The sequence below is a fragment of the Elephas maximus genome, chromosome 1 (genome assembly GCF_024166365.1).
Source record: "Elephas maximus indicus isolate mEleMax1 chromosome 1, mEleMax1 primary haplotype, whole genome shotgun sequence".
In the NCBI taxonomy this organism is placed as follows: Eukaryota; Metazoa; Chordata; class Mammalia; order Proboscidea; family Elephantidae; genus Elephas; species Elephas maximus.
The window spans coordinates 45,265,521-45,292,280 of NC_064819.1; the positions used below are offsets into that span (position 1 = coordinate 45,265,521).

The 26,760-nt window shown below is 41.2% G+C and overlaps 2 protein-coding genes across 2 annotated transcripts; one reads left to right on the top strand and one right to left on the bottom strand.

Annotated features, from left to right (window-relative positions):
• The first annotated feature begins 1,106 nt into the window (after positions 1 to 1,106).
• LOC126058951 (polycomb protein SCMH1-like) lies at positions 1,107 to 10,275 on the top strand. Its single transcript, XM_049854449.1, has 3 exons — positions 1,107 to 1,662; positions 9,038 to 9,775; positions 9,881 to 10,275. Exons 1-3 carry the CDS (start codon positions 1,107 to 1,109, stop codon positions 10,273 to 10,275), a joined length of 1,689 nt encoding a protein of 562 aa, XP_049710406.1.
• Positions 10,276 to 15,920: 5,645 nt separating this feature from the next.
• Positions 15,921 to 22,659, bottom strand: FAM217A (family with sequence similarity 217 member A). Its single transcript, XM_049874633.1, has 6 exons — positions 22,597 to 22,659; positions 20,897 to 20,981; positions 20,677 to 20,690; positions 19,820 to 19,894; positions 19,662 to 19,729; positions 15,921 to 17,142 (listed from the first exon to the last, which is right to left on the bottom strand). The coding sequence occupies exons 1-6, from the start codon at positions 22,657 to 22,659 to the stop codon at positions 15,921 to 15,923; spliced, it is 1,527 nt and encodes a 508-aa protein (XP_049730590.1).
• Positions 22,660 to 26,760: the final 4,101 nt, after the last annotated feature.

Consider the following 26,760-nt stretch of genomic DNA (forward strand, 5'->3'; position numbering starts at 1 on the left):
TCCTGAACTATTGTTTATAGTAGTTTTCAATTAATTGCTGGTTTTCCAAGTTTAAAAATCACATCATCTGTGAAGAGTGATATTTTCACCTCCTCCCTTCCAATATGTATTCCTCTTTCCTATTTTAATTGGCTAGTACTTCAGTCTAAATAATGTTATATATAGTGGTGTTGGTGCATATCCTTTTCTTATTTTTGACTTTAATAAAAATATTTCTAGAGTTGGTCACTAAAAAAAAAATTTTTAATGGTTTCCCTAGAGTTTACAATGTATATTTACAATTAATGTAACTCCACTTTCAAATAGTAATATATTGCTTCATGGGTCGTACATACTTATAACAGAGTGTTCCCTATGGGTTCCATAACATAGTACCATAAAGTAGGCAGCTTATAAGAACAGAGCTTCGTTGTCTCACCATTCTGTCTCACCCTGTCAACTGAATTCAGGGTGCTGGCATGGCCATGTTCTCTCCAAAGGCTCTAGGGGAAGATCTCTTCTTTCTCTCCCAGCTCCTGGAGCCCCTGGTGATTCTTGGCTTGCAGCTGTAGCAAACTCTGTCATCACATGGCTATCTTTCGTCTCTGTTGCTTCTCCTCTTTTATAAGGTCACCACTCAAATGAGATCAGGACCTACCCTGGTATGACCTCATGTTAACTTAATGGATAATGTCTTCAAAGACCCTATTTCCAAACAAGGTGACATTCACAGGTACAGGGATTAGGAGTTCAACATATCCTTTTGGGGGACACAATTCAATCCATGGACATTAAAAGAATAAAAAAAATTATGAAGCGGAAACATGGCGGTGGGAAGGGAGTGAGCCTCGCAGCGCCCCACGTCGCTGCTGCCGCGCCCGCAGATTTCTCCATCTTGCTAAGGAGGAACAATGTCCTATTTGGTATAGCTGATGGTATCGTGCAAAAATCAGATCCTCAAAAAGATGGAGACATTAACATGCAGAGGAGCTAACTTGCTTGAGGTCAGAGCAAGGTATTGGTGGATCCAGGGATAAATCCCAAGCCTCTTAACTCCTTGACCAGTTCTAGTTCATCAACTATGCAGCCTAGTGTAATAGACTGGAATGATGTTAGGAAACACAAATATGGTCACCTATCAGAGTCTACATCCCAATGTCAAGTCCTACACACCTCCAAGCAATGAATTCAAGATCAGCATGAAATTGGAAGCACGGGACCCCAGGAACACCACATCCATCTGTATTGCCACAGTAGTTGGACTGACAGATGCCCGCCTTCGCTTGTGCCTTGATGGAAGTGACAACAAGAATGACTTCTGGCGACTGGTTGACTCAGCTGAAATCCAGCCTATTGGGAACTGTGAGAAGGATGGGGGTACGCTGCAGCCCCCTCTGGGTTTTTGGCTGAATGCTTCCTCTTGGCCCATGTTCCTTTTGAAGACATTAAATGGAGCGGAGATGGCTCCCATCAGGATTTTCCACAAGGAACCACCATCTCCTTCCCACAACTTCTTCAAAGTGGGAATGAAGCTAGAAGCTGTGGACAGAAAGAACCCTCATTTCATCTGCCCAGCCACTATTGGGGAGGTGCGGGGCTCTGAGGTGCTCGTCACTTTCGATGCGTGGCGAGGGGCCTTTGACTACTGGTGCCGCTTCGACTCCCGGGACATCTTCCTTGTGGGCTGGTGTTTTTTGACTGGAGACAACCTACAGCCGCCTGGCACAAAAGTCATGATTCCGAGGCGGAGCCAAGATGGCGGACTAGGCAGACGCTACCTCGGATCCCTCTTACAACAAAGACACGTAAAAACAAGCGAATCGATCACATACATAACAATCTACGAACCCTGAACAACAAACACAGATTTAGACACGGAGAACGAACTAATACGGGGAAGCAGCAATTGTTTCCAGAGCCTGCAGCCAGCGTACCAGTCAGGTACGGCACAAGTACAGAGAGCTGCTCCACCCCCCTGAACTAACCCCTGGAGGGGGACCAGCCGGTTCCGTGGGCGGCGTGGGACGCAGCTGGTAGGAGAAATCCCCGGGAGGCAGTGACTGGTCTTGGAGCAGGAAGAGCAGCGTCCCAGTCGGAGAACTGTCCCGCCGGGATTTGGACTGGACGCAGGTACGGCATAAACACGGAGAGCTGCTCCACCCCCCTGAACTAACCCCGGGAAGGGGCCCAGCCGGGTTGCGCGGGCGGCGTGGGACGCAGCCGGTAGGAGAAGTCCCCGGGAGGCAGCGACTGGTATTGGAGCAGGGAGAACAGCGTCCCAGCCGGGACACTCGGTCACGGCACAAGCACGGGGAGCTGCTCCACCCATCTGAACTAACCCCGGGAGGCGGCCCAACTGGTTCGTGGAGGCGGCACGGCACGCGGCTGGAGGGACGAGAAGTCCCTGGGAGGCAGCGACTGATTTTGGAGTAGAGAGTGCACCGTCCCAGTAGGGGAGCCTTGACGCTGGGCGTAGGGCTGGAAGCGGAGGATCTGAACGTGACTCCAGCGGGCCAGACCCCCCGGGGGCAATCTCCACACAGCCAGCACACATAGGTGACGCGCCCGCGGGAATCTCAGATATAATAGTCATTCCAAGCAAGACAAGCAACTCTGGCTATATTCTGAGGGGCTACTCTCCTATATCTCTGTTCCCTCCCCCACCCTCCCCAGGCGGCTTCATTAACATCCGAATAGCCTGAGCCAGAGGGAGAACTCTGATAGGGATCTGACTGCATTTTTTTTTTTTAGCGGATTTTCTGGAAAAACTAGTTTCCCAGTGCTGGCTCGGAGACAACAATCCATATCAAACCACTTAAAGAAGCAGACCATGACAGCTTCTCCAACCCCCCAAACAAAAGAATCAAAATCTTTCCCAAATGAAGATACAATCCTGGAATTATCAGATACAGAATATAAAAAACTAATTTACAGAATGCTTGAATATATCACAAAGGAAATTAGGATAACTGCAGAAAAAGCCAAGGAACACACCGATAAAACTGTTGAAGAACTCAAAAAGATTATTCAAGAACATACTGGAAAAATTAATAAGTTGCAAGAATCCATAGAGAGACAACATGTAGAAATCCAAAAGATTAACAATAAAATTACAGAATTAGACAACGCAATAGCAAGTCAGAGGAGCAGACTCGAGCAATTAGAATGCAGACTGGGACATCTGGAGGACCAGGGAATCAACACCAACATAGCTGAAAAAAAATCAGATAAAAGAATTAAAAAAAATGAAGAAACCCTAAGAATTATGTGGGACTCTATCAAGAAGGATAGCCTGCGGGTGATTGGAGTCCCAGAACAGGGAGGGGAGACAGAGAAAATAGTTGAAGAACTCCTGACAGAAAACTTCCCTGACATCATGAAAAACGAAAGGATATCTATCCAAGATGCTCATTGAACCCCATTTAAGATTGATCCAAAAAGAAAAACACCAAGACATATTGTCATCAAACTCACCAAAACCAAAGATAAACAGAAAATTTTAAAAGCAGCCAGGGAGAAAAGAAAGGTTTCCTTCAAGGGAGAATCAATAAGAATAAGTTCAGACTACTCAGCAGAAACCATGCAGGCAAGAAGGGAATGGGATGACATATACAGAACACTGAAGGAGAAAAACTGCCAGCCAAGGATCATATATCCAGCAAAACTCTCTCTGAAATATGAAGGCAAAATTAAGATATTTACAGACAAACACAAGTTTAGAGAATTTACAAAAACCAAACCAAAGCTACAAGAAATACTAAAGGATATTGTTTGGTCAGAGAACCAATAATATCAGATATCAGCACAACACAAGGTCACAAAACAGAACGTCCTGATATCAACTCAAATAGGGAAATCACAAAAACAAACAAATTAAGATTAATTAAAAAAAAAAATACACATAACAGGGAATCATGGAAGTCAATAGGTAAAAGATCACAATAATCAAAAAGAGGGACTAAATACAGGAGGCATAGAACTGCCATATGGAGAGTGATACAAGGCGATATAGAACAATACAAGTTAGGTTTTTACTTAGAAAAATAGGAGTAAATAATAAGGTAACAACAAAAAGGTATAACAACTCTATAACTCAAGATAAAAGCCAAGAAAAACGTAACAACTCAACTAACATAAAGTCAAACACTATGAAAATGAGGATCTCACAATTTACTAAGAAAAACGCCTCAGCACAAAAAAGTATGTGGAAAAATGAAATTGTCAACAACACACATAAAAAGGCATCAAAATGACAGCACTAAAAACTTATTTATCTATAATTACCCTGAATGTAAATGGACTAAATGCACCAATAAAGAGACAGAGAGTCACAGACTGGATAAAGAAACACGATCCATCTATATGCTGCCTATAAGAGACACACCTTAGACTTAGAGACACAAACAAACTAAAACTCAAAGGATGGAAAAAAGTATATCAAGCAAACAATAAGCAAAAAAGGAGAGGAGTAGCAATATTAATTTCTGAAAAAATAGACTTTAGACTTAAATCCACCACAAAGGATAAAGAAGGACACTATATAATGATAAAAGGGACAATTGATCAGGAAGACATAACCATATTAAATATATATGCACCCAATGACAGGCCTGCAAGACACATAAATCAAATTTTAACAGAATTGAAAAGTGAGATAGATACCTCCACAATTATAGTAGGAGACTTCAACACACCACTTTCGGAGAAGGACAGGACATCCAGTAAGAAGCTCAATAGAGACACGGAAGATCTAATTACAACAATCAACCAACTTGACCTCATTGACTTATACAGAACTCTCCACCCAACTGCTGCAAAATATACTTTTTTTTCTAGCGCACATGGAACATTCTCTAGAATAGACCACATATTAGGTCATAAAACAAACCTTTGCAGAGTCCAAAACATCGAAATATTACAAAGCATCTTCTCAGACCACAAGGCAATAAAACTAGAGATCAATAACAGAAAAACTAGGGAAAAGAAATCAAATACTTGGAAAATGAACAATACCCTCCTGAAAAAAGACTGGGTTATAGAAGACATCAAGGAGGGAATAAGGAAATTCATAGAAAGCAACGAGAATGAAAATACTTCCTATCAAAACCTCTGGGACACAGCAAAAGCAGTGCTCAGAGGCCAATTTATATCGATAAATGCACACATAACAAAAAGAAGACAGAGCCAAAATCAGAGAACCGTCCCTACAACTTGAACAAATAGAAAGTGAGCAACAAAAGAATCCATCAGGCACCAGAAGAAAACAAATAATAAAAATTAGAGCTGAACTAAATGAATTAGAGAACAGAAAAACAATTGAAAGAACTAACAAAGCCAAAAGCTGGTTCTTTGAAAAAATTAACAAAATTGATAAACCATTGGCTAGACTGACTAAAGAAATACAGGAAAGGAAACAAATAACCCGAATAAGAAACGAGAAGGACCACATCACAACAGAACCAAATGAAATTAAAAGAATCATTTCAGATTATTACGAAAAATTGTACTCTAACAAATTTGAAAACCTAGGAGAAATGGATGAATTCCTGGAAAAACACTACCTACCTAAGCTAACACATTCAGAAGTAGAACAACTCAATAGACCCATAACAAAAAAAGAGATTGAAACGGTAATCAAAAAACTCCCAACAATAAAAAGCCCTGGCCCGGACGGCTTCACAGCAGAGTTCTACCAAACTTTCAGAGAAGAGTTAACACCACTACTTCTGAAGGTATTCCAAAGCATAGAAGATGACGGAATACTACCCAACTCATTCTATGAAGCCACCATCTCCCTGATACCAAAACCAGGTAAAGACATTACAAAAAAAGAAAATTATAGACCTATATCCCTCATGAACATTGATGCAAAAATCCTCAACAAAATTCTAGCCAATAGAATCCAACAACACATCAAAAAAATAATTCACCCTGATCAAGTGGGATTTATACCAGGTATGCAAGGCTGGTTTAATATCAGAAAAACCATTAATGTAATCCATCACATAAATAAAACAAAAGACAAAAACCACATGATCTTATCAATTGATGCAGAAAAGGCATTTGACAAGGTCCAGCACCCATTTATGATAAAAACTCTTACCAAAATAGGAATTGAAGGAAAATTCCTCAACATAATAAAGGGCATCTATGCAAAGCCAACAGCCAATATCACTCTAAATGGAGAGAACCTGAAAGCATTTCCCTTGAGAACGGGAACCAGACAAGGATGCCCTTTATCACCGCTCTTATTCAACATCGTGCTGGAAGTCCTAGCCAGGGCAATTAGGCTAGACAAAGAAATAAAAGGTATCTGGATTGGCAAGGAAGAAGTAAAGTTATCACTATTTGCAGATGACATGATTATATACACAGAGAACCCTAAGGAATCCTCCAGAAAACTACTGAAACTAATAGAAGAGTTTGGCAGAGTCTCAGGTTATAAAATAAACATACAAAAATCACTTGGATTCCTCTACGTCAACAAAAAGAACACCGAAGAGGAAATAACCAAATCAATACCATTCACAGTAGCCCCCAAGAAGATAAGATATTTAGGAATAAATCTTACCAAGGATGTAAAAGACCTATACAAAGAAAACTACAAAGCTCTACTACAAGAAATTCAAAAGGACATACTTAAGTGGAAAAACATACCCTGCTCATGGATAGGAAGACTTACCATAGTAAAAATGTCTATTCTACCAAAAGCCATCTATACATTTAACGCACTTCCGATCCAAATTCCAGTGTCATATTTTAAGGGGATAGAGAAACAAATCACCAATTTCATATGGAAGGGAAAGAAGCCCCGGATAAACAAAGTACTACTGAAAAAGAAGAAGAAAGTGGGAGGCCTCACTTTACCTGACTTCAGAAGCTATTATACAGCCACAGTAGTCAAAACAGCCTGGTACTGGTACAACAACAGGTACATAGACCAATGGAACAGAATTGAGAACCCAGACATAGATCCATCCACGTATGAGCAGCTGATATTTGACAAAGGACCAGTGTCAGTTAATTGGGGAAAAGATAGCCTTTTTAACAAATGGTGCTGGCATAACTGGATATCCATTTGCAAAAAAATGAAACAGGACCCATACCTCACACCATGCACAAAAACTAACTCCCAGTGGATCAAAGACCTAAACATAAAGACTAAAACGATAAAGATCATGGAAGAAAAAATTGGGACAACCCTAGGAGCCCTAATACAAGGTATAAACAGAATACAAAACATTACCAAAAATGATGAAGAGAAACCCAATAACTGGGAGCTCCTAAAAATCAAACACCTATGCTCATCTAAAGACTTCTCCAAAAGAGTAAAAAGACCACCTACAGATTGGGAAAGAATTTTCAGCTATGACATCTCCGACCAGCGCCTGATCTCTAAAATCTACATGATTCTGTCAAAACTCAACCACAAAAAGACAAACAACCCAATCAAGAAGTGGGCAAGGATATGAACACACATTTCACTAAAGAAGATATTCAGGCAGCCAACAGAGACATGAGAAAATGCTCTCGATCATTAGCCATTAGAGAAATGCAGATTAAAACTAGGATGAGATTTCATCTCACACCAGCAAGGCTGGCATTAATCCAAAAAACACAAAATAATAAATGTTGGAGAGGCTGCGGAGAGATTGGAACTCTTATACACTGCTGGTGGGAATGTAAAATGGTACAACCACTTTGGAAATCTATCTGGTGTTATCTTAAACAGTTAGAAATAGAACTACCATACAACCCAGAAATCCCACTCCTGGGAATATACCCTAGAGATACAAGAGCCTTCATACAAACAGATATATGCACACCCATGTTTATTGCAGCTCTGTTTACAATAGCAAAAAGTTGGAAGCAACCAAGGTGTCCATCAACGGATGAATGGTTAAATAAATTGTGGTATATTCACACAATGGAATACTACGCATCAATAAAGAACAGTGACGAAGCTCTGAAACATTTCATAACATGGAGGAACCTGGAAGGCATTATGCTGAGCGAAATTAGAGGCAAAAGGACAAATATTGTATAAGACCACTATTATAAAATCTTGAGAAATAGTAAACCTGAGAAGAACACATACTTTTGTGGTTACGAGGGGGGGAGGGAGGGAGGGTGGGAGAGGGTTTTTTATTGATTAATCAGTAGATAACTGCTTTAGGTGAAGGGAAAGACAACACTCAATACATGGAAGGTCAGCTCAATTGGACTGGACCAAAAGCAAAGAAGTTTCCGGGATAAAATGAATGCTTCAAAGGTCAGCGGAGCAAGCGCGGGGGTATGGGGAACATGGTTTGCGGGGACTTCTAAGTCAATTGGCAAAATAATTCTATTATGAAATCATTCTGCATCCCACTTTGAAATGTGGGGTCTTAAATGCTAACAAGCGGCCATCTAAGATGCATCAATTAGTCTCAACTCACCTGGAGCAAAGGAAAATGAAGAACACCAAGGCCACACGACAACTATGAGCCCAAGAGACAGAAAGGGCCACATGAACCAGAGACCTACATCATCCTGAGACCAGAAGAACTAGTTGGTGCCCGGCCACAATCGATGACTGCCCTGACAGGGAGCACAGCAGAGGACTCCTGAGGGAGCAGGAGATCAGTGGGATACAGACCCCAAATTCTCATAAAAAGACCAAACTTAATGGTCTGACTGAGACTAGAGGAATCCTGGCGGCCATGCTCCCCAGACCTTCTGTTGGCATAGGACGGGAACCATCCCCGAAGACAACTCATCAGACATGAAAGAGACTGGTCAGCGGGTGGAAGAGAGATGCTGATGAAGAGTGAGCTAATTATATCAGGTGGATACTTGAGATTGTGTTGGCAACTCTTGTCTGGAGGGGGGACGGGACGATAGAGAGAGAGGGAAGCCGGCAAAATTGTCAAGAAAGGAGAGACTGACAGGGCTGACTCAAGAGGGGGAGAGCAAGTGGGAGTAGGGAGTGAGATGTATGTAAACTTATATGTGACAGACTGATTGGATTTGTAAGCATTCACTTGAAGCTTAATAAAAGTGATAAAAAAAAAAAAAGTCATGATTCCAAAAAATCCCTATCCTGCATCTGATGTGAACACTGAGAAGCCCAGCACCCACAGCAGCACCAAAACTATCTTGGAGCATCAACCGGGGCAGAAGGGGCGTAAACCAGGAAAGAAATGGGGCCGGACACCCAAGACCCTAATTCCCCATCCCATCTCTACCCCATCTAAGTCAGCTGAACCTTTGAAATTCCCAAAGAAGAGGGGTCCCAAACCTGGCAGTAAGAGAAAACCTCAGACTTTGCTGAACCCACCACCCACCTCACCAACAACCAGCACCCCTGAACCGGATACCAGCACTGTGCCCCAAGATGCTGCCACTATTCCCAGCTCAGCCATGCAGGCCCCCACAGTTTGTATTTACTTGAACAAGAACGGCAACACAGGCCCCCATTTAGATAAGAAGAAGGTCCAGCAGCTCCCTGACCATTTTGGGCCAGCCCGCGCTTCTGTGGTGTTGCAGCAGGCTGTCCAGGCTTGCATCGACTGTGTTTATCACCAGAAAACTGTCTTCAGCTTCCTCAAACAGGGCCACGGTGGTGAGGTTATCTCAGCCGTCTTTGACCGGGAGCAGCACATCCTCAACCTCCCAGTAGTCAACAGCATCACCTACGTCCTCTGCTTCCTGGAGAAACTCTGCCACAACCTTCGTAGTGACAATCTGTTTGGCAACCAGCCCTTTATGCAGAGTTACTTGTCACTGCCACAGAGTACAGCCACAGCCACGACAGGTACCTACCAGGTGAAACCTTTGTCCTGGGAAATAGCCAGGCCCGGTTCCTGGAACCTCACTCAGATCCGATGGACACTGCCTTGAATCCCAACAACCTTGTCAGCACCTCCTAAGATCTTCGAGCCCAGCATACTGGCCCTTGCTTCCATCGTGTGGGCTCCCACAGAGCACAGGCTCAGCTGTGCACAGGCTGTGTTCCGGGGGTCAGATCGATACCTGGAATGCCGGGATGGCTCGCGTCTGAGTGGCCGGGACCCTTCCTCGTGGACAGTCGAAGACGTGATGCAGTTTGTTCGGGGTGCTGATCCTCAGCTTGGACCCCACGCTGACCTCTTTCGCAAACATGAGCTCGACGGCAAGGCCTTGCTTCTGCTGCGCAGTGACGTGATGATGAAGTACATGGGGCTGAAGCTGGGGCCGGCACTCGAGCTCTCCTACCACGTTGACTGGCTGAAGCACGGCAAATTCCGAGCAGGGAGGTGCATCCTAGACAACTGAGTGGTCAAGCAGGTGGGGTGCTCTTCCCCTGTGAAAGAGGGTGGTCAGCCCACTCTCGGGTGCCTCAGTGGGATTTCGGGCCTCCTCAAGACTCCAGGAGGCTGTATGGAGCCACCACTACCCTCTCCTGCCAAGATGCGTCCTTCCATGAAGGACTGAAGAGGGGAGAACATGGGGCCCGGGGCTGGCACTGCTCTTCCTCTCAGCCCTGCCTCGGCTCTGAGGTCCCCTGTATTTATTTCTCAAGTCTGGCCAGCCTCTCCCCAGGAGTCTAGACTGGTCACCTTCCAAGTGATGGAGGAAGGAGCCAACCCTGGGACCTTGGAAGACAGGCCCTTGAACTGGCAGTGGTGCCCAGTCCCCTCACCACCTGCTAGGCCTAGTGTGATACCCCATTGCCCCATAGCTCCTGCCTTCTCCCCACCAGCTTTCTAGACTCCAAAATGATGGTGCAAACCTCTACCTTTTTTAAAAAAAGATCTTTTCTTATTGTTAATTTATTGTTTCTGGCACTTGACAAGCCCTCCAGTTCATAGTCCTTGCACCTTGGAGCTTGCGTTTAAGGAGGTGGGAGAATGGCCTACCCTGGCCTCTTTTCAGAGGATACCACCCTAGGGTACTTGCTTTTGGGGTAGACAGACCACGGAGCCTTGACCACATCATTCACCATGGGGAGGAGAGGGTCGCTGTCACCTTCTCCTCCCTTCCTCCACTGGGCTTTTTGCAGCTCCGAGCCTCATCTAAGGGAATGTGAGCCCCTGCCCTACCCTGTCCACAGACAGTCTGTCCCCAACACCAGGTTCTTGCTCTGGCCAGAAATGCTTTAGAAGAAGATTGGGCCCAACGATTTTAGGCCCAGGAAGCCCTAAAGTGAATGGGAGGGGAGGTCTCCAGGCTGGAGTCTGGCTCCGCCCACTCTGCTGTCCATTTGCTTCCTTTGTAAGCAAGTCAGCAGCAAGCTGCCTCTGCTACCATCTGGACTTATTTTATGTGGATTTGTTTATAAATAAAAATCAATATAGAAAAAAAAATTATGAACAACTCTATGCTCACAAGTTTGATGACTTAGATAAAACAAACCAATTCCTTGAAAGATAATCTACTTTGAAAGAAAAACTCACACAGGAGAAATAATCTGAATAGGCCTACATCCATTAAATAAATTGAAGCAATAGTTAATAACATTCCAAAACAGAAAGCACTAGGCCTAGATGGCTTTACTGCTGAAATCTACCAAAATTTAAAGAAGAAATATACAAATTCTGCACTAGCTCTACCAAAAATAGACGCAAAGAGAGCACTTCGTAACTCATTTTATAAGGCCCATATTACACTAATATCAAAACTAGACAAAGATATTACTAGAAAGGAAAATCACAGACCAATATCTCTTATGATCATAGATGCAAAAACCTTAAACAAAATATTAGGAAAATAAATCCAACAATGTATAAAAAGAATTACACAGTATGACCGAGTGAGATTTAGTCCAGGTATGCAAAGCTGGCTCAACATTCAAAAATCAATTAATTTAATTCATTACATCAACAGGATAAGAAGAAAAATATTATCACATCAATAGATGCAGAAAAGTCATTTGATAAAATCCAACACTCATTCATTATAAAAACTCTAGCAAAACTAGGAATAGAGGGGAACATCCTCAATTTGATTTAAAAAAATCTACAAAAATCCGACAGCTAATATGCTTAAAGATGAAAAACTAGATGCTCTCCCTCTAAGTCTGAGAAGATAAGGTTTTCCCCCTTCATCACTCCTATTCAGCATCGTACTGGAAGCCTAGCTAATGCAGTAAGACAAAAAAAATCAAAGAAAATGTATATGGATTGGAAGGAAGAAATAAAACTGTCTTTGTTCACAGATGGTAGGACTGTCTATGTAGAAATCCTCAAAAATCAACAAATACCTCCTAGAACTAATAAGCAACTACAGTAAGGTTGCATAATACAAGGTTAATATACAAAAGTCAAATGCTTTCCAGAAATGAAGAACTGGAATTTGAAATGAAAAACACTGCACCATTTACATTAGCACCACCCCCCCAAAAAGAAGAAATTTATAAATCTAGCAAAATATGTATAAGATAGGAGGAAAGTTACAGAACTCTAATGAAAGAAATCAGAGATTTGAATAAATGGACAGGTATTCCATGTTCGTGGATAGCAAGAATTAATATTATCAAATACAATCCTAATCAAAATCCCAGCAAGTTGCCATGTGGACATTGGCAAAGTGATTGCTCCTAAAATTCATGTGGAGAGGCCAAATATCCAGAAGAGCTAACACAATATTGAAGAAGAACAAGTTAGAGGACTGGCACTACCTGACTTCATAACTTACTCTAGAGCTACAGTGATCAAGACAATGTGGTATTAAACAAAGAATAGACAAACATCTGTGGAACAGAACAGAGAACCCAGAAATCAACCCACACAGATATAGTTCACTGGTCTTTGACAACAAAGCAAAGGCAATCCAATGAAGAAAGGATAGTCTTTTCAACTAATGGTGCTGGAATAACTAGACATCCACATGCCAAAGAAAATAATAAAATAATAATAATGTAGACACAGATCTTCCACCTTTCACAAAATTCATTACTGACCTACGTGTTAAGTACAAAATTATACAACTTATAGAAAATAACACTGGAGAAAATCTAGATGACCTTGAGTTTGGCAATGAGTTTTTACATAAAACATCAAAAGCACAATCCATAAAAGAAAAGTTGGTAAGTTAGACTTCATTAAAATTAAAAATCTCTGCAAAACTGACTTTAAGAGAATGAAAAGACAAACCGCAGACTGAGAGAAACTATCTGATAAAGGGCTTATATCCAAGATATATAAAAAAACTCTTAAAACTCAACAATAAGAAACCAAACAACCCAATTTAAAAAATGGCAAAAGACCTGGACAGCTCAACAAAGAAGATAAGCAGATGGCAAATAACATGAAAAGATGCTCAACATTTTATGTTATTAGGGAATTGCAAATTAAAATGAGATAACCCTACACAGCTTTTTAAATGGCTAGAATACCAAACACTGAACACCAAATGCTAGGCAGCAAGTGGAACAACAGGAGCTCTAACTCATTGCTGATGGGAAAGCAAAATAGTACAGCCACTTTGAAAGACAATTCAGCAGCTTTTCACAAAGTTAAACATAGGCTTATTATGTGATCCAGCAATAGTGCTTCTAGGTAGTTACCCAAACGGATTGAAAAGCACATGGCCACACATATACCCGCACATGAATGTTTATAGCAGCTTTATTCATAATTGCCAAAAATTGGAAGAAACCAGGATATCCTTCAATAGGTTACTGGATGAGCAAACTGCGGTACGTCTAGATAAAAAAGTGTTACTCAAAGGTAAGAAGACAAACTATCAAGCTACAAAAAGACATGGAGGCACCTCAAATGGGTATTGCTGAGTGAAAGAAACCAGTATGAAAAGGCTACATACTACATAATTCCAACTATTTGACATCTGGAAAAGGCAAAACTGCAGAGACAAAGAGATCAGTGGTTGCCTTTTCAGGGCAGTGAAACTATTCTGCATTATACTGTAATGGTGAATATATGATATTATGCATTTGTCAAAGCCCATAAAACTGTACAAAGAGTAAGCCCTAATGTAAACTGTGGATGGTAGTTAATAATAATAAGGTATCAATATTAGTTCATAAATTGTAACAAATGTATCAGACTTATCTAAGATGTTAACAGGAGTGTGTTTGTTGGGTGGTGGTGAGAACACTCTATACTTTCTGCCCCATTTTTCTGTACACCTAAAACTGCTCTAAATAATAAAGTTTATTGAAAAAGAAAAGTAAGGTTCAGGACTCAAGTTATAGGGAATTGCAGAGATGAGAGTAAAGATAGTTGACAAATGAAATAAGAATCGGTTGCTGCAAGTTAGGAACTGAGTGAAAATGTAAGTCCATTCTGTACTGTAATTCTGTGAGAGAGATGTTACACCACTTTGGATAATAGACTAATTGCACAGGATACAGATAAAATTCCATTATAATAAGGGCCCCTGTCTAGTTAATTTTATTTTTTATGAACTTTAAAACAAAAACAAAAACTTAAGCCTTATAAAATGTGTTGCTATGGTTTCAGAATATTCTTTGAAAGTAATTAACCTAAAAACTAAGCATACTCTGACCCCTGCCTCTGAGAAAATGGTTTGAGCCTTATTCTTTTACTAAAGGTATAAAAGAAGCAGCTTGAGCTACAGGTGCTCTCTTCAACATTTATTTGAATTACCTTTTAATTCATCTCACCCAACCCTCACTCGAATATGCCATCTCATTTTTGGGAATGAGACACAAACACTGTTAATAGTGGTTGCCTTTGTGTGTGGGGGGTGGGTGCAGTAGGAAGAAGCTTTTTACTTTTCATTTTGTACCTTTGGCTAATGTTTGAAGTTTTAACCATGATTATTTTTTAATGTTTCAGAAAAACTAGCCTGAATTCACCAACCATTCACTAAAACCAAAGCACACTACATCCCAAACATCCAAACCTCTGATCTATGCATGTTACATCAAGTTCTTCATTTACCATGTTTTTCAAAGCGTGATCCAAGAACCACCTGCATGGAAATCACCGGGGTGTGTGTTTATAATGCAGGTCTCTGGGTCCTACTCCCAAAGATTGTCTCAATATGTCTGGTAAAGAACCCCAGGCTTTGCTTTTTTGTTTCCCTGATTCTTAGGTGCAGTAAAGTCTGTCAGTCATGTGCAGATCTCCTTTTTCTCTGATTCATGAATTAAGCTTTAACTATTTGAGTTTCAAATAATTAAGACTTCCAGCAATACAGAGCCCTCTCTTAGGGGGAAAAAAAATCTATTCACATCAGAGTTTGGCTGCTGTGTGGACAGTGACCTTTTCCCCATTTTTCCTTTGACATTTTAAAACCATTATGTCTGAGCCAGAAGAGGGTTGTTTCCAACATTAAACCTGTGGCTTGACCACAAAAACAACTGATGCTATTTTTATGTGTATGACCAAGAAGAGCCTGGGAAATGGAAAGTCTCAAAGGATTTATAGGAGGATCTAGAGGACCTCATATATTAATTTAATACAATAGCAATTTTTTTAGCTTTTAAAGGCCAAGCAAATGCCCAAAGGATTGGTGAAAATCTATCCTTGATAAAGGAGATTTGTGAAGATGGAAAGGGAAAGAAAGGTACCAGAGTGGGAAGGGCTAAAAAATCATTGATAGATGTCACTGCAACTCTTATGTATAAAAGAACATAATGAAACAACTATAGCAGCAATAAGTCGATTATGCATTTATTGATGATGGAATTATACTGCAAAATATTCATAACAAAAGAACAATCTTTTGAATAGAATGGTTTAGTTTACTAAGCGAAACATTTCTTTGAAACATAACATACAAAAGACTGTCAAATATGTCATCACAGAAGCCCGTGGATTTATATATAGACATCTCAGCAGTAATTTTCACAACTTCCACTCCACATTGCATCAAGCAATTGTTTGTGTGTGTGTGTGTGTGTGTGTGTGTGTTTTGGAATGATGAGCCATATTTTAGCTAGGCTTCTTGGAATAGGTTGGCTCACATTGAGATGTATGAGGAAAAAAGGGTTATTTTTGGTCAATGGGTGAGCACTTATCCTTAGCTATAAATGAAGGTGATAAACAGTTTAGCTTCTGAATATAGAATGGTCTATTCAGTACTATATTTTTTTGATAAAGTTTCTTTTTGGTCCTTGGTGGCTTAATTTCTTCTCTCTGATTTTCAGGAAAAGTCAGAGGTACGGGTGAAATTGGTATTGGAGACCTTGTTGGCAGACATCTTGTTGAGACCATCTTAACCAGTGATTGAGTTGTTTGGGCAGTACTAGGCTTGGCTGAGAATTCTTGGCATGGATTTAAAATGGAGTTTTTGGGATTCTTAAAGTCATCACAAGTTGCAATCAACTGTTTTGTGGTGGATGAACTTTTCAGAGATGTTGCTCTAGAATTCCACCTATATTTTCCAGCATGGCTCCAATTCCATTTTGAAACATTTTGTTCAAGCTTGCAAGAACCAGAATTGTTTTTTCTTTTTTCTCGACTTTTATCTACACAAGATGTCTGAAGACTCAAAGAATCAGAAAGTTTTGGCTGTCTCACTCTGGGTATAGCTTTGGAGGAAGAGGGTCGTTCAGTAACCGCTGGAGTATACAAGTTAGTTTGCAGTCTTGTCCTCTCCTTCTGTATTGTCATATGTTGTATTCTTTCCATTTCCAGTAAACGAGTTATCAAGTGTTCAACAGAGCTTTCTGGTGGTTCCATTGTGGCTTTCCAATTTTCAGATTTTGAGAGGGCTAATTTGTGCAAGTCCAGAGTATTGAAAGGTGGAGGGAGAAAATCGGGGTATGGAAAGACTTCACTTGGTTCCTCTGTGAAAGACTCTTCAAAGTTTTCTATTGTTTCTGGCTTTAAGTTCAGGTCCATCTTTTTAAAATAGTTGAGTAAAGTATCATTTGCTTTTTCGTTTTCTGATAAATCACTTTCATCTGTTAAATTTTCTTCCACACTGCTGTTTGCATATTTAAAATTCCAATTCAAAGCAGATAAAGTTTCACTACTGCTGCTTTCTATAGCTGAAGATAAATTAATATGAGTTTCATTTCTGTCCTTAAAAAAGTCTCCATCTGCATAGGGCCAGCAGAGACCTAACGGCATCTGCTGCTGCAGACCAGGGTAAGGACCAGCTTGCTGATCAACTACAGCACTTGTTAGTGAGTGGTTCAGAGCGAAGAGCCTCATGGGATTACCGCTCACATTAAAGCCAGTTTCTACTGAAGATATTTTGAAATCCCTTTAAAAAAAAAATTTAATTAATGAGTAACAATTCAAATGCTATTGAAATGATATGAATAAGTCACCTTTATTAAAGATTGGTAAATGTTTAGTTCCAATGGTTGTATATCTGTCACAGAAATATGTTGACTCCAAAACTACATCATTATGTACAAGTATAGACTAAAATATTAAGCAGGCCTCTCTTTGTGACAGCACAGGTGAGGACCAGTAGATCATTTTACCTAACCATGGCTAAGTGCGGCTGTGAAAAGCCACCAGTTTAAAGTGGCTAATTGTATCTACCAGCCTATGAATATATTAAAAATGCAATTATGATCTAAAAAGGAGGCTATCCAACTCGAACTGAAATTACAGTGAAATGTTTATTGACCCAGAATCAGATAAGGAAACAAAGAATGTAGTTCGGTTACTGTAGAAAGGCTTCTACTTTAGCCATTGTGGCTCTTAAAAATTATCCCAAAAGGAAGCAAAACAACTTCTATCAAACAAAGATGACCCTAGGCTGAGTCCACGGTGATTGTCGTCTGAGAGCACTTTTACTTTAGGAGTAATGCTTCTAGGAACTGTATTAAAATGAAAATTGTAAAAAAGCCAGGCCAAAAAACATTGAGTTTCTAGGTAGTTTTTCTTTTGCTTTCTTTTTATTTTTTTTTTAAGTTTACTAGAAATGCTGATGTTGGAAGATGATTTGATGCATAAATTGACAGAGAGTTTCAATATCCTCTTGCAGCTTTTAAGGCAGTTTACATTAAAGATATCAAAGTAATATCTAAAATGTTGAAAAATACTTTCATTTTTATCAAAATGACAGAAATTTATTCATTTAACCAAATACTAGGTATTCTCCTTGCCTTTGAAAAACCACAGGAAAATCACTTTCAATCTACAGTTAATAACAGTCAACGTAGTGCGGTAAAAGAGCTTGAAGTCTGGAGGCAGAAGACCTACGGTTGAGCCTTTTACCACTAGTGAGAAGTCAAAACGGACAGGATAACACCAACTTCAGAGTAGGTGAGTAAGACAATTGATACGAATGTACCAATTTTGTAAAATGTTCAACACTAAATAAAAGTTGCCATTGCTTTTATTCTGTTTACCTCTTGAAGGTACATTGAGAAAAACCTCAGTAATGAAATATTTCACTGATACCAAGTTTCCAATTCTGCAACATTATTAGCCCTTTTCAATATAATAGCGAATTTTTTTCACCTACCTATAGGGTCGCTAGGAGTCGGAATCAACTTGACGGCACTGGGTTTGGTTTTTTTTTTTTTTTTTTTAACCTATCAAGCACATTATTCTGTTTAAACTTCATGACAATCCCTTGAGACAGGCACTTCTATTTTACACCTTTTACAGATAACAAAACCGAGGCACAGGGGGATGAGGCACCTTTCTCAAGGTCACACATTTAGTAAGTGGTGGAGCTGGGATTTGAACCCAGGTGGTGGGATACCATGCCCAAGATCTTAGCCACTGCACTCTCCTGCCTGCATTACCATAGGTTTGCTCCACTGTTACTATGGCAAAATTCTACTCTGGAAACATAACTTCATTTGACCACTTACCTTGAAAATACTTGTTCCAAGATGAGTTTTCTCTTAAAAAATAGCCTTTTCTATCCCTACTGGTACCAACATGCCCTTAGGGCATCAGTCGCTAAAATTCCCTATCGCTCCTGAATTATAACATTAAGGTGAGCTTTACCCTGGCCTCACAGAGGTAAAATCCTCTCACTGGGAGACAGCTGCTGGCAAGTGAACCGCCCTACTGTCAAAAATTAGTAAAAAAGAGAGGAAGAGAACTCAGGATCTCCATTAAACAATACACTGTGTATCTTACACTGTCTATAAGAGCAACACTTAGCAGGTGCTCAATAAATGTTCGTTCTCCTCCAAATAACAGTAGCCTGCATTTTTATGAAGCACCCTGGAGGATCTAATACACACTAATGTTTAAAAACCAAAAAAGAAGAATTCAAACCCAGGCAAGGTCTGAGAAACTATACACTATACTGGTGATGAGCACAGACTCTGGGCTAAGCCACTTTTTACATACTGGCTTTACCATTCATGAATTGTGTGACTTTGGGTAGGTCACTTAACTTCTAACTGTGCCTGAGTTGCCTGGTCTGTAAAACAGGGATGATGATATTAGTACCTACCTTATAGGACTGTCGTGAGTGTTAAATGAGTTAATACATGCAAGGGATTAAGACAGTTCCTGGAACATGGAATGTTACTCTTCTAGTTTGTCTCCCCTTCAATCTGAAGTCCAAACTCAATCTAAACCTCATTGTATGGGCACGGTCAACTCTTAACTACCCACATTATGATTACGTCTGTGGGGTCTGCCTGCCACTTTCTAAATTTAGGGGGAGTTTCCATAATTTCCCACTATTCACCCACAGTATTTTTCTAGTTCATTTTTGTCCTTGTATTTCAGATAGTTAACTCATCTGTATTTAAGTTTATCTCATTAATTTGGGTTCTACAAACACAAATATTCTCTTACCTGCTCTCCACAGTATTTCCTTCATTAAGAGGATAACTCCATAACTGAAATATGCCTTGTTTACTATTCTGGTAATATAAAAGTCATGGTCATTATTTTAGTAACTGCATGAATTTTTCAAACAGAATAGTTTAAGAGCACGATGAATAAAATCTCACCTGTGTTCTTCTGTGAGCATGCTCTGACAAATTAAGTTCTAGCATCAACTGATCTACTGGAATTTCCAGATGATTCTATAAATCAGCAGAAGATTTTTAAACACAACACCTCTCTGTTCCCTAATCTTGTTCTAACCAAGGATTATACAGTAAAGTCCTATGATACCTGCTTTTATGCATAAATTATTTGCTTGTCACTGATTTCAGCAGAAATTAACACAAACTGTTATAAATATAGAAATCCTGGTGGCATAGTGGTTAAATGCTACGGCTGCTAACCAAAGGGGCAGCAGCTCGAATCCACCAGGCGCTCCTTGGAAACTCTATGGGGCAGTTCTACTCTGTTCTCTAGGTTCGCTATGAGTCGGAATCGACTCGAAGGCACTGGGTTTGGTTTGGTTTGGTTATAAATGCTACTAAACAGTGTTAACGAACAAGCCTGAAATATCATTAAGATGGTCTTTATTTTACTAACAGTTAAGTGTTTCATATTTTGATCAAAAGAGCAAATGGAAAGATTTTCTTACTACTTCATAACAAGATACTGACCATTTCAACAGCTTCAAGACATCTTAAGGACTGAGACTACTTCCCTTTTGGCAATGACTAGAAGATGCTATATTCACTATAATGTTAATTTCCAGCTAAAGTATTTTTATTTGAAAAAAACAATAATAAAAATGAATTTAGTGACCAATTTACAGTCCTGTAAAATTGTAAAAGCTGTAACTTGTTCGAAGAACTTGGAAGAAATACAATTTATAATTTCACCTATAGGAAGGGAATTTTAAAAATGTACGTATAATTTCAAAACAATATGTTTTGTGAATTATTTAAAACCAAACATTTATCCTTACCTTGTTAATTGTGCCTGAAAGAATAGGTATGAAAAAGAAAATGACAATTAATAGTTACATAACACTGGTTATATCCGAAATAAGCCCCCGTTAATATGAGGGTTATTCATTATAAATATACACATTCACCATTAAATGAAGGTTATTTATTATAAATATACACGTTCACCATTAATATGACAGTTATTCATTATAAATATGCACATTCCGGATTTCTTACCACCTGATGCACTATCCCTTCCAGGTGGGAGGTTTTTATTTTCAGGAACAGGTACTTCTGAATCCAAACTCCAGTTAGGTAAGTTCTAAAACGATATTGGTTTCAGAATAAGCTCAACGTTAAGAAAATTGAAGAAGCTCAAGTACATCATTTCACATGTCCTTTGGGTAGGTAAAGACCACAAAAGGCACAAAGCTCTCTCACCTGACTATCAGACCCTCTGAGGAGCATACAATGTTCTTACCCAACTACGCTCAGTTTGAGAACACTACTAGTCAGAAAATGGAACGGCTTTTACAATAATTTATGGTTTCATTCTCATTTTATTAAAAATAATGGCACAAAGGTTTTTGAAATAAATTAAAAAAAATAAAATGTGCTATGCGGTGTGTCTCTGGTACACAGTGGCACATTCATCAAATTTTCTATAACTGAGTACCAGATCTGAAAGCCAAAAAGATGAACTGAAAGAAAAAGGTACTAACATCTACTATTTAAGTTCCTGACATTGTACATAGTGCTATGGAAAAAAAAAAAAGTGTGGGGTGTGTATAGGGGAGGATTGTAAAATTTATTCTGGTAAAGGGAAAGTGAAGACGTGATTATTTTATTAACAAAAGTAATTTTTTTAGGGTGAACTTAGCTATTTTCTATTTCAATTGAGAAAACCTTTTAGAAATTAAACTCTAGAGCGGTATGCAAATGAAACTTAGGGGCTATCTCCACACTAAGGAGGAGGGAGCAGTAAGCTTAAATACAGCCTGAGGATTTAATTTATCCACAAGGAAGTATCTCTTGATAGAAATGATAGTTGAATATCGGAAGGAAATAGTAGGGAGACTGCAAATTATCTTTCTCTGGAGATTTTTGAAAAATAAAATTAATTCTCTGCTCTCTGTGATAATATGTATGACGTCTAGTCTCTACATGAGAATCACCTGGGGAGTTTTTAAAAAAATAAACCTGTTGCTGATGAGTCAATTCTGATTCATAGTGACCCTTCAAGAACAGAGAAGAACTGCCTCATGAGGTTTCCAAGGAGTGGCTGGTAGATTTGAACTACCAACCTTTTGGTTAGCGGCCCAATGCTAAACCCCTATGCCACCAGGGCCCTAGTATTTTAAAGATGCTAGTTGAAAAAAAAAAAAAAAAAAAGAAATCCTACAGATTCTTGTTCACTAGGATGAGGGTGAGGCCCAGTTGTTTGAATTTGAAATACCTCCCTCACGGATTCTTAAGCTCCTCTCAGCTATGTCACACTGGTACACTAACAGACTGGATGACAACTGTGCTGTTGTGGCCACACTATAACATTGACATAACCAAACTTGTCAGTTGGTCAGAAGGCTAGTCAGGGAGATTTCAAACTTCTTTAGGTTTGGGACTTGGTTATTCTTTTTGGTATCCCTTCTGCCTTACCAATGTTTTTTTATAATGTGGAAAGTGAACACTGCCCGATCAATCAAAATAGCACCTTTAAGAAAATCCAATGGCAATTGGGAATGTTTTTGAATTCCGAGAGACGCTGGTTAAAGTTTCCTTTGTTAAAAGAAAAAATTTTCTGTTTGATACTCTAAATGCACCAAAAGGAAAACTGAGCACAAATCGCTCACAAAGACAAAACAGCAAGGGATCTCGGCAGTAAGATTCCACAGGAGTCCTGCTGCCACAATATTCAAATTCAGTATCATCTGCCATACCTCGTGAGAGATGTTTGACACACGTAGATTGGTGCCACAGTTGCCACCACTTCTTCTCCCCATTTTGTTGTAGCTGTTCCTCTGTTTCCTTAAAATCCTACAAAGGTTGCAGGAAGGCACATTTATGGGTAAGGTACAACATTTATATAAAAGGGAGCTGAGCTTTGGCTTCTCATCTAAGCAGAGGTTAAGAAAATACTTCGAAAGCAGAAGAGGGACTATGAGGGCGGACGGGGCCGGGGCGGGGTGGTGGGGGACAACTTGACATCACCCAGAAATAAAAGGCAGGCCAGAGAAAATTCGGACAGAGACAAAAGCAAACTGGAAGATTTCCTCAACCCAAGATTTGGAAATTAGGGCCAAAGGTGAGAAAGGAGACGTTATGTGAGGAGAGGATGAAATACAAATTTGGAAAAAAACATGACGAATTAAGTGCAATGTATAAAATGGCGCCATGAGCTCTGCTTTTAATCACTGAAAACACGTGCTTCATTTGAAAGCCAGGGTAACCTAACCTACAGGCAGAGCAAGACCCACACATGGCAATTTCAGAGGCACAAAAGGCCCACCAGACCAAACAATATTTTCCACATCACACTGTCACGGCCGCCTAACACGTTTACGACCGGTTAAGGTAAATGTATTAGAGATTACGTACGGTAAGGTGTCACCAGGAGTCGGAGTCGACTCCACGGCAACTTTTTTTTTGTTCGTTTATCTATCTGGAAAAACAAACAACAAAAAAAAAAGGAATCCCAAATTAAAGCCATCGCAGTAATCAGTGTATTTACTAATTCTTTACAACTGTCTCCTGGGGGAAAGGTGTGCTCTGGAGAAACTGGAGATACAGTCCAGGTAATTTTGAATCAACAAGTACTGACGGGCCTGTTGTATGCCAGGCACTAAGATGGAAGAATGAAGAAGGAAGGAGGTTGCTGAGCAGGTGGCGCTGCCCGCGGACACTGGCACCCAGGAAGAAGCCACCGCACCGGGAGCAGGAGCCCACAGACAAGAAGCCCTGTGTGAGTGGGAGTCCGGGAAAGGCGTTAAGGGGGCGGGAGGGCAGGCGGTGGAGCCTAGAAGGAGACGCGGGTGGGAGGTACGAAGGCCGCGCTGGGGGCTCGCGGGGCGGACGCGCGGGGGCGCCCCGGCTCGGGCCTCTTACCCCGCAGCGCCGCACGCCCACGTGTCTTTCCCTGCGTCGTCTCCGAGGGCGACGCCGCCCCGAGGCCCGGGTCCCTCGGCGAGCTGGGCGAGCGGTTTGAGGGGTGCAGCCTCCGACTCGGCCTTCCTGCAGCGGGAGGAGAAGGGGGGCAGCGGGCGGCGGCCGGCTGGGCGCGCGGGCCCCTGGGCGGCGGTGTTGGGCCTGTGGGCAGCTGGCGAGGGCGCGGCGGCGGGAGTCGAGCCCGGGGCCCAGGCCGGACCCAGCGAGGTCAGCCTCGGCCGGTACGGCGGCTCCGCTGGCAGCCAGAGCGGCCGGGTCTCCCGGCAACTACAATGCAGCAGGGGCGCCCGCGGCGGCCCGGCGTTCCACCTGGCCCACCAGGGCCTGTAGGCCGTCACCCCACGGGTCGGCCGCCGCCACCGGGGGAAGGGCCCGCACCTCGGGGCCTGCCCCTGCGCCCCGCCAGGCCCTTCAGGCGGCGGCTCGGCCATCGCGGGAGGGGCGGCTGCAGGGCTCTGCACGCACCCGCGGGCGAGGTCAGGGCCCCAGTGTCCCCGGGGCTCCCGCGAGGCCTAAGCCTCCCGGGTCTCCTGGCCTGGAGGCCCCGTGCGACGGGTGGCCCGGGGGCCGTGAGGCCTCCGCGCAGAGCCCAGTGGGCCGCTCCCACCCGCCTACGGACCGAGCAGCACCTTGTCACCCTGATCCAAACTAGGCCAGGAGCTGTGCCTGGTACTATGGACTTCGTTTTGTGGTTGTCTATGTGTGGATATATGTAAAGCCGTATCTAGGCATATTACCATTTAGTATATGAAATGATTAGAAGGGGAGGAAGAAAAGCATCCCTGCTGAGTGCAAGCCCACTTTTGCTTAGTTCTAGGACAGTTATTAGGACAGTTACAGGTCTTAAAATCGGAAGAAAAAAGTTATTATTTTTTTCTTTTTCTGTCCAGGATATATTTTAGATCGTAGGAGGTTGATTTTGGGCCTCTTTCATAAAGCTTTTCATAAAGCTGTATTAAGAGATAGCATGTATCTGTATATTTGTTGTTAGGTGTGGTGGAGTCAGTTCCGGCTGATGGCAAGCCCATGTAAAACAGAACAAAACACCTGTTCTGCTTGAGCCCATTGTTAGAGCCACTGTGTCAATCCATCTCCTTCAGGGTCTTCCTCTTTTTTTCTGATCCTCTACTTTACCAAGCATGACGTCCTTCTCCAGGGACTTGATCCCTCTTGATAACATGTCCAAAGTGCATGAGACAAGTCTTCCCATCTTCACTTCTAAGGAGTACTCTGGCTGTACTTCTTCCAAGACAGATTTGTTTGTTCTTGCAGTCCATGGTATATTCAATATCCTTTGTCAACACCATAATTCAAAGGTGTCAATTCTTCTTCAGTCTTCCGTATTCATTGTCCAGGTTTCATGTGCATATGAGGTGACTGAAAATACCATGGCTTAGGTCAGACACACCTTAGTCCTCAAAGTGACATGTTTGCTTTTTTAACACTTTAAAGAAGTCTTTTTACAGCAGATTTGCCCAATGCAGTGCATCATTGGATTTCTTGACTGCTGCTTTCATGGGTATTGATTGTGGATCCAAGTGAAATGAAATCCTTGACAACTTCAGTCTTTTCTCCTTTCATCATGATGTTGCTTGTTGGTCCATTTGTGAGGAATTTTGGTTTCTTCGTTTTGAGGTGCAATCCATACTGATGGCTGTGGTATTCTATCTTCATCAGTAAGTGGTTAAAGTCCTCTTTCAGCAAGCAAGGTTGTGTCATCTGCATGTCACAGGGTATTAACGAGTCTTCCTCCAGTCCTGATGCTGGGTTTTTCATATAGTTCAGTTTCTCAGATATTTGCTCAGCATACAGATTGAATAAGTATGGTGAAAGGTTATAACCCTGACACGTGCCTGCTTTTACTTTAAATCAGGCAGTATTCCCTTATTCTGTTGGAACAACTGCCTTTTTGTCTCTGCAGAGGTTCTTCATGAGCACAATTAAGTGTTCTGAAATTCCCATTGTTCACAATGTTATCCATAATTTGTTATGATCCACACATTTGAATGCCTTTGCATGGTCAATGAAACTCAGGTAAACATCTTTCTGGTTTTCTCCGCTTTCAGCAAAAATCCATCTGACATCAGCAATGATATCCCTTGTTCCACGTCCTCTTCTGAATCTGGCTTGAATTTGTGCCAGTACCTTGTCTACGTACTGCCGCAAACCCTACTGAATGATCTACAGCAAAATTTTACTTGTACATGATATTAATGATATTTAGATCACCTTCTTTGAAATAGGCACAAATATGGATCTCTTCCAGGTAGTTAGCCAGGTAGATGTCTTCCAAATTCTTTGGCATAGACAAGTGAGCCCCTCTGGCATTGCATCTGTTTGTTGAAACATCTCAGTTGATAGTCCATTAATTCCTGGAGACTTGTTTTTCGCCAGGGCCTTCACTGCAGCTTGAACTTCTTCCTTGAGTACCATTGATTCTTGATCGTATGCTACCTCCTGAAGTGGTTGAATGTTGAGCAATTCTTTTTGATACTGTGACTGTGTATATTCCTGCCATCTTCTTTTGATGTTTCCTATGTCGTTCAGTATTTTCCCAGTAGAATCCTTCAGTATTGCAGCTCATCAGTTCTTTCAGCTTGAAAAATGCCAAGTGTGTTCTTCCCTTTTGGTTTTCTAACTCCAGGTCTTTGAACATTTCATTATAATACTTTACTTCGTCTTCTCCAGCGCTCTTTGAAGTCTTCTGTTCAGCTCTTTTACTTCATCATTTCTTTTGTTCACTTTAGGTACTCTACATTTGAGAACACATTTCAGAGGCTCTTCTGACATCCATTTTGGCCTTTTCTTTTCATGTCTTTTTAATGACCTTTTGTTTTCTTCCTGTGTGATGTCCTTGATGTCATCCCACAACTCATCTGGTCTTTGATCATTAGTATCCAGTGCATCAAATCTATCCTTGAGATGGTCTCTAAATTCAG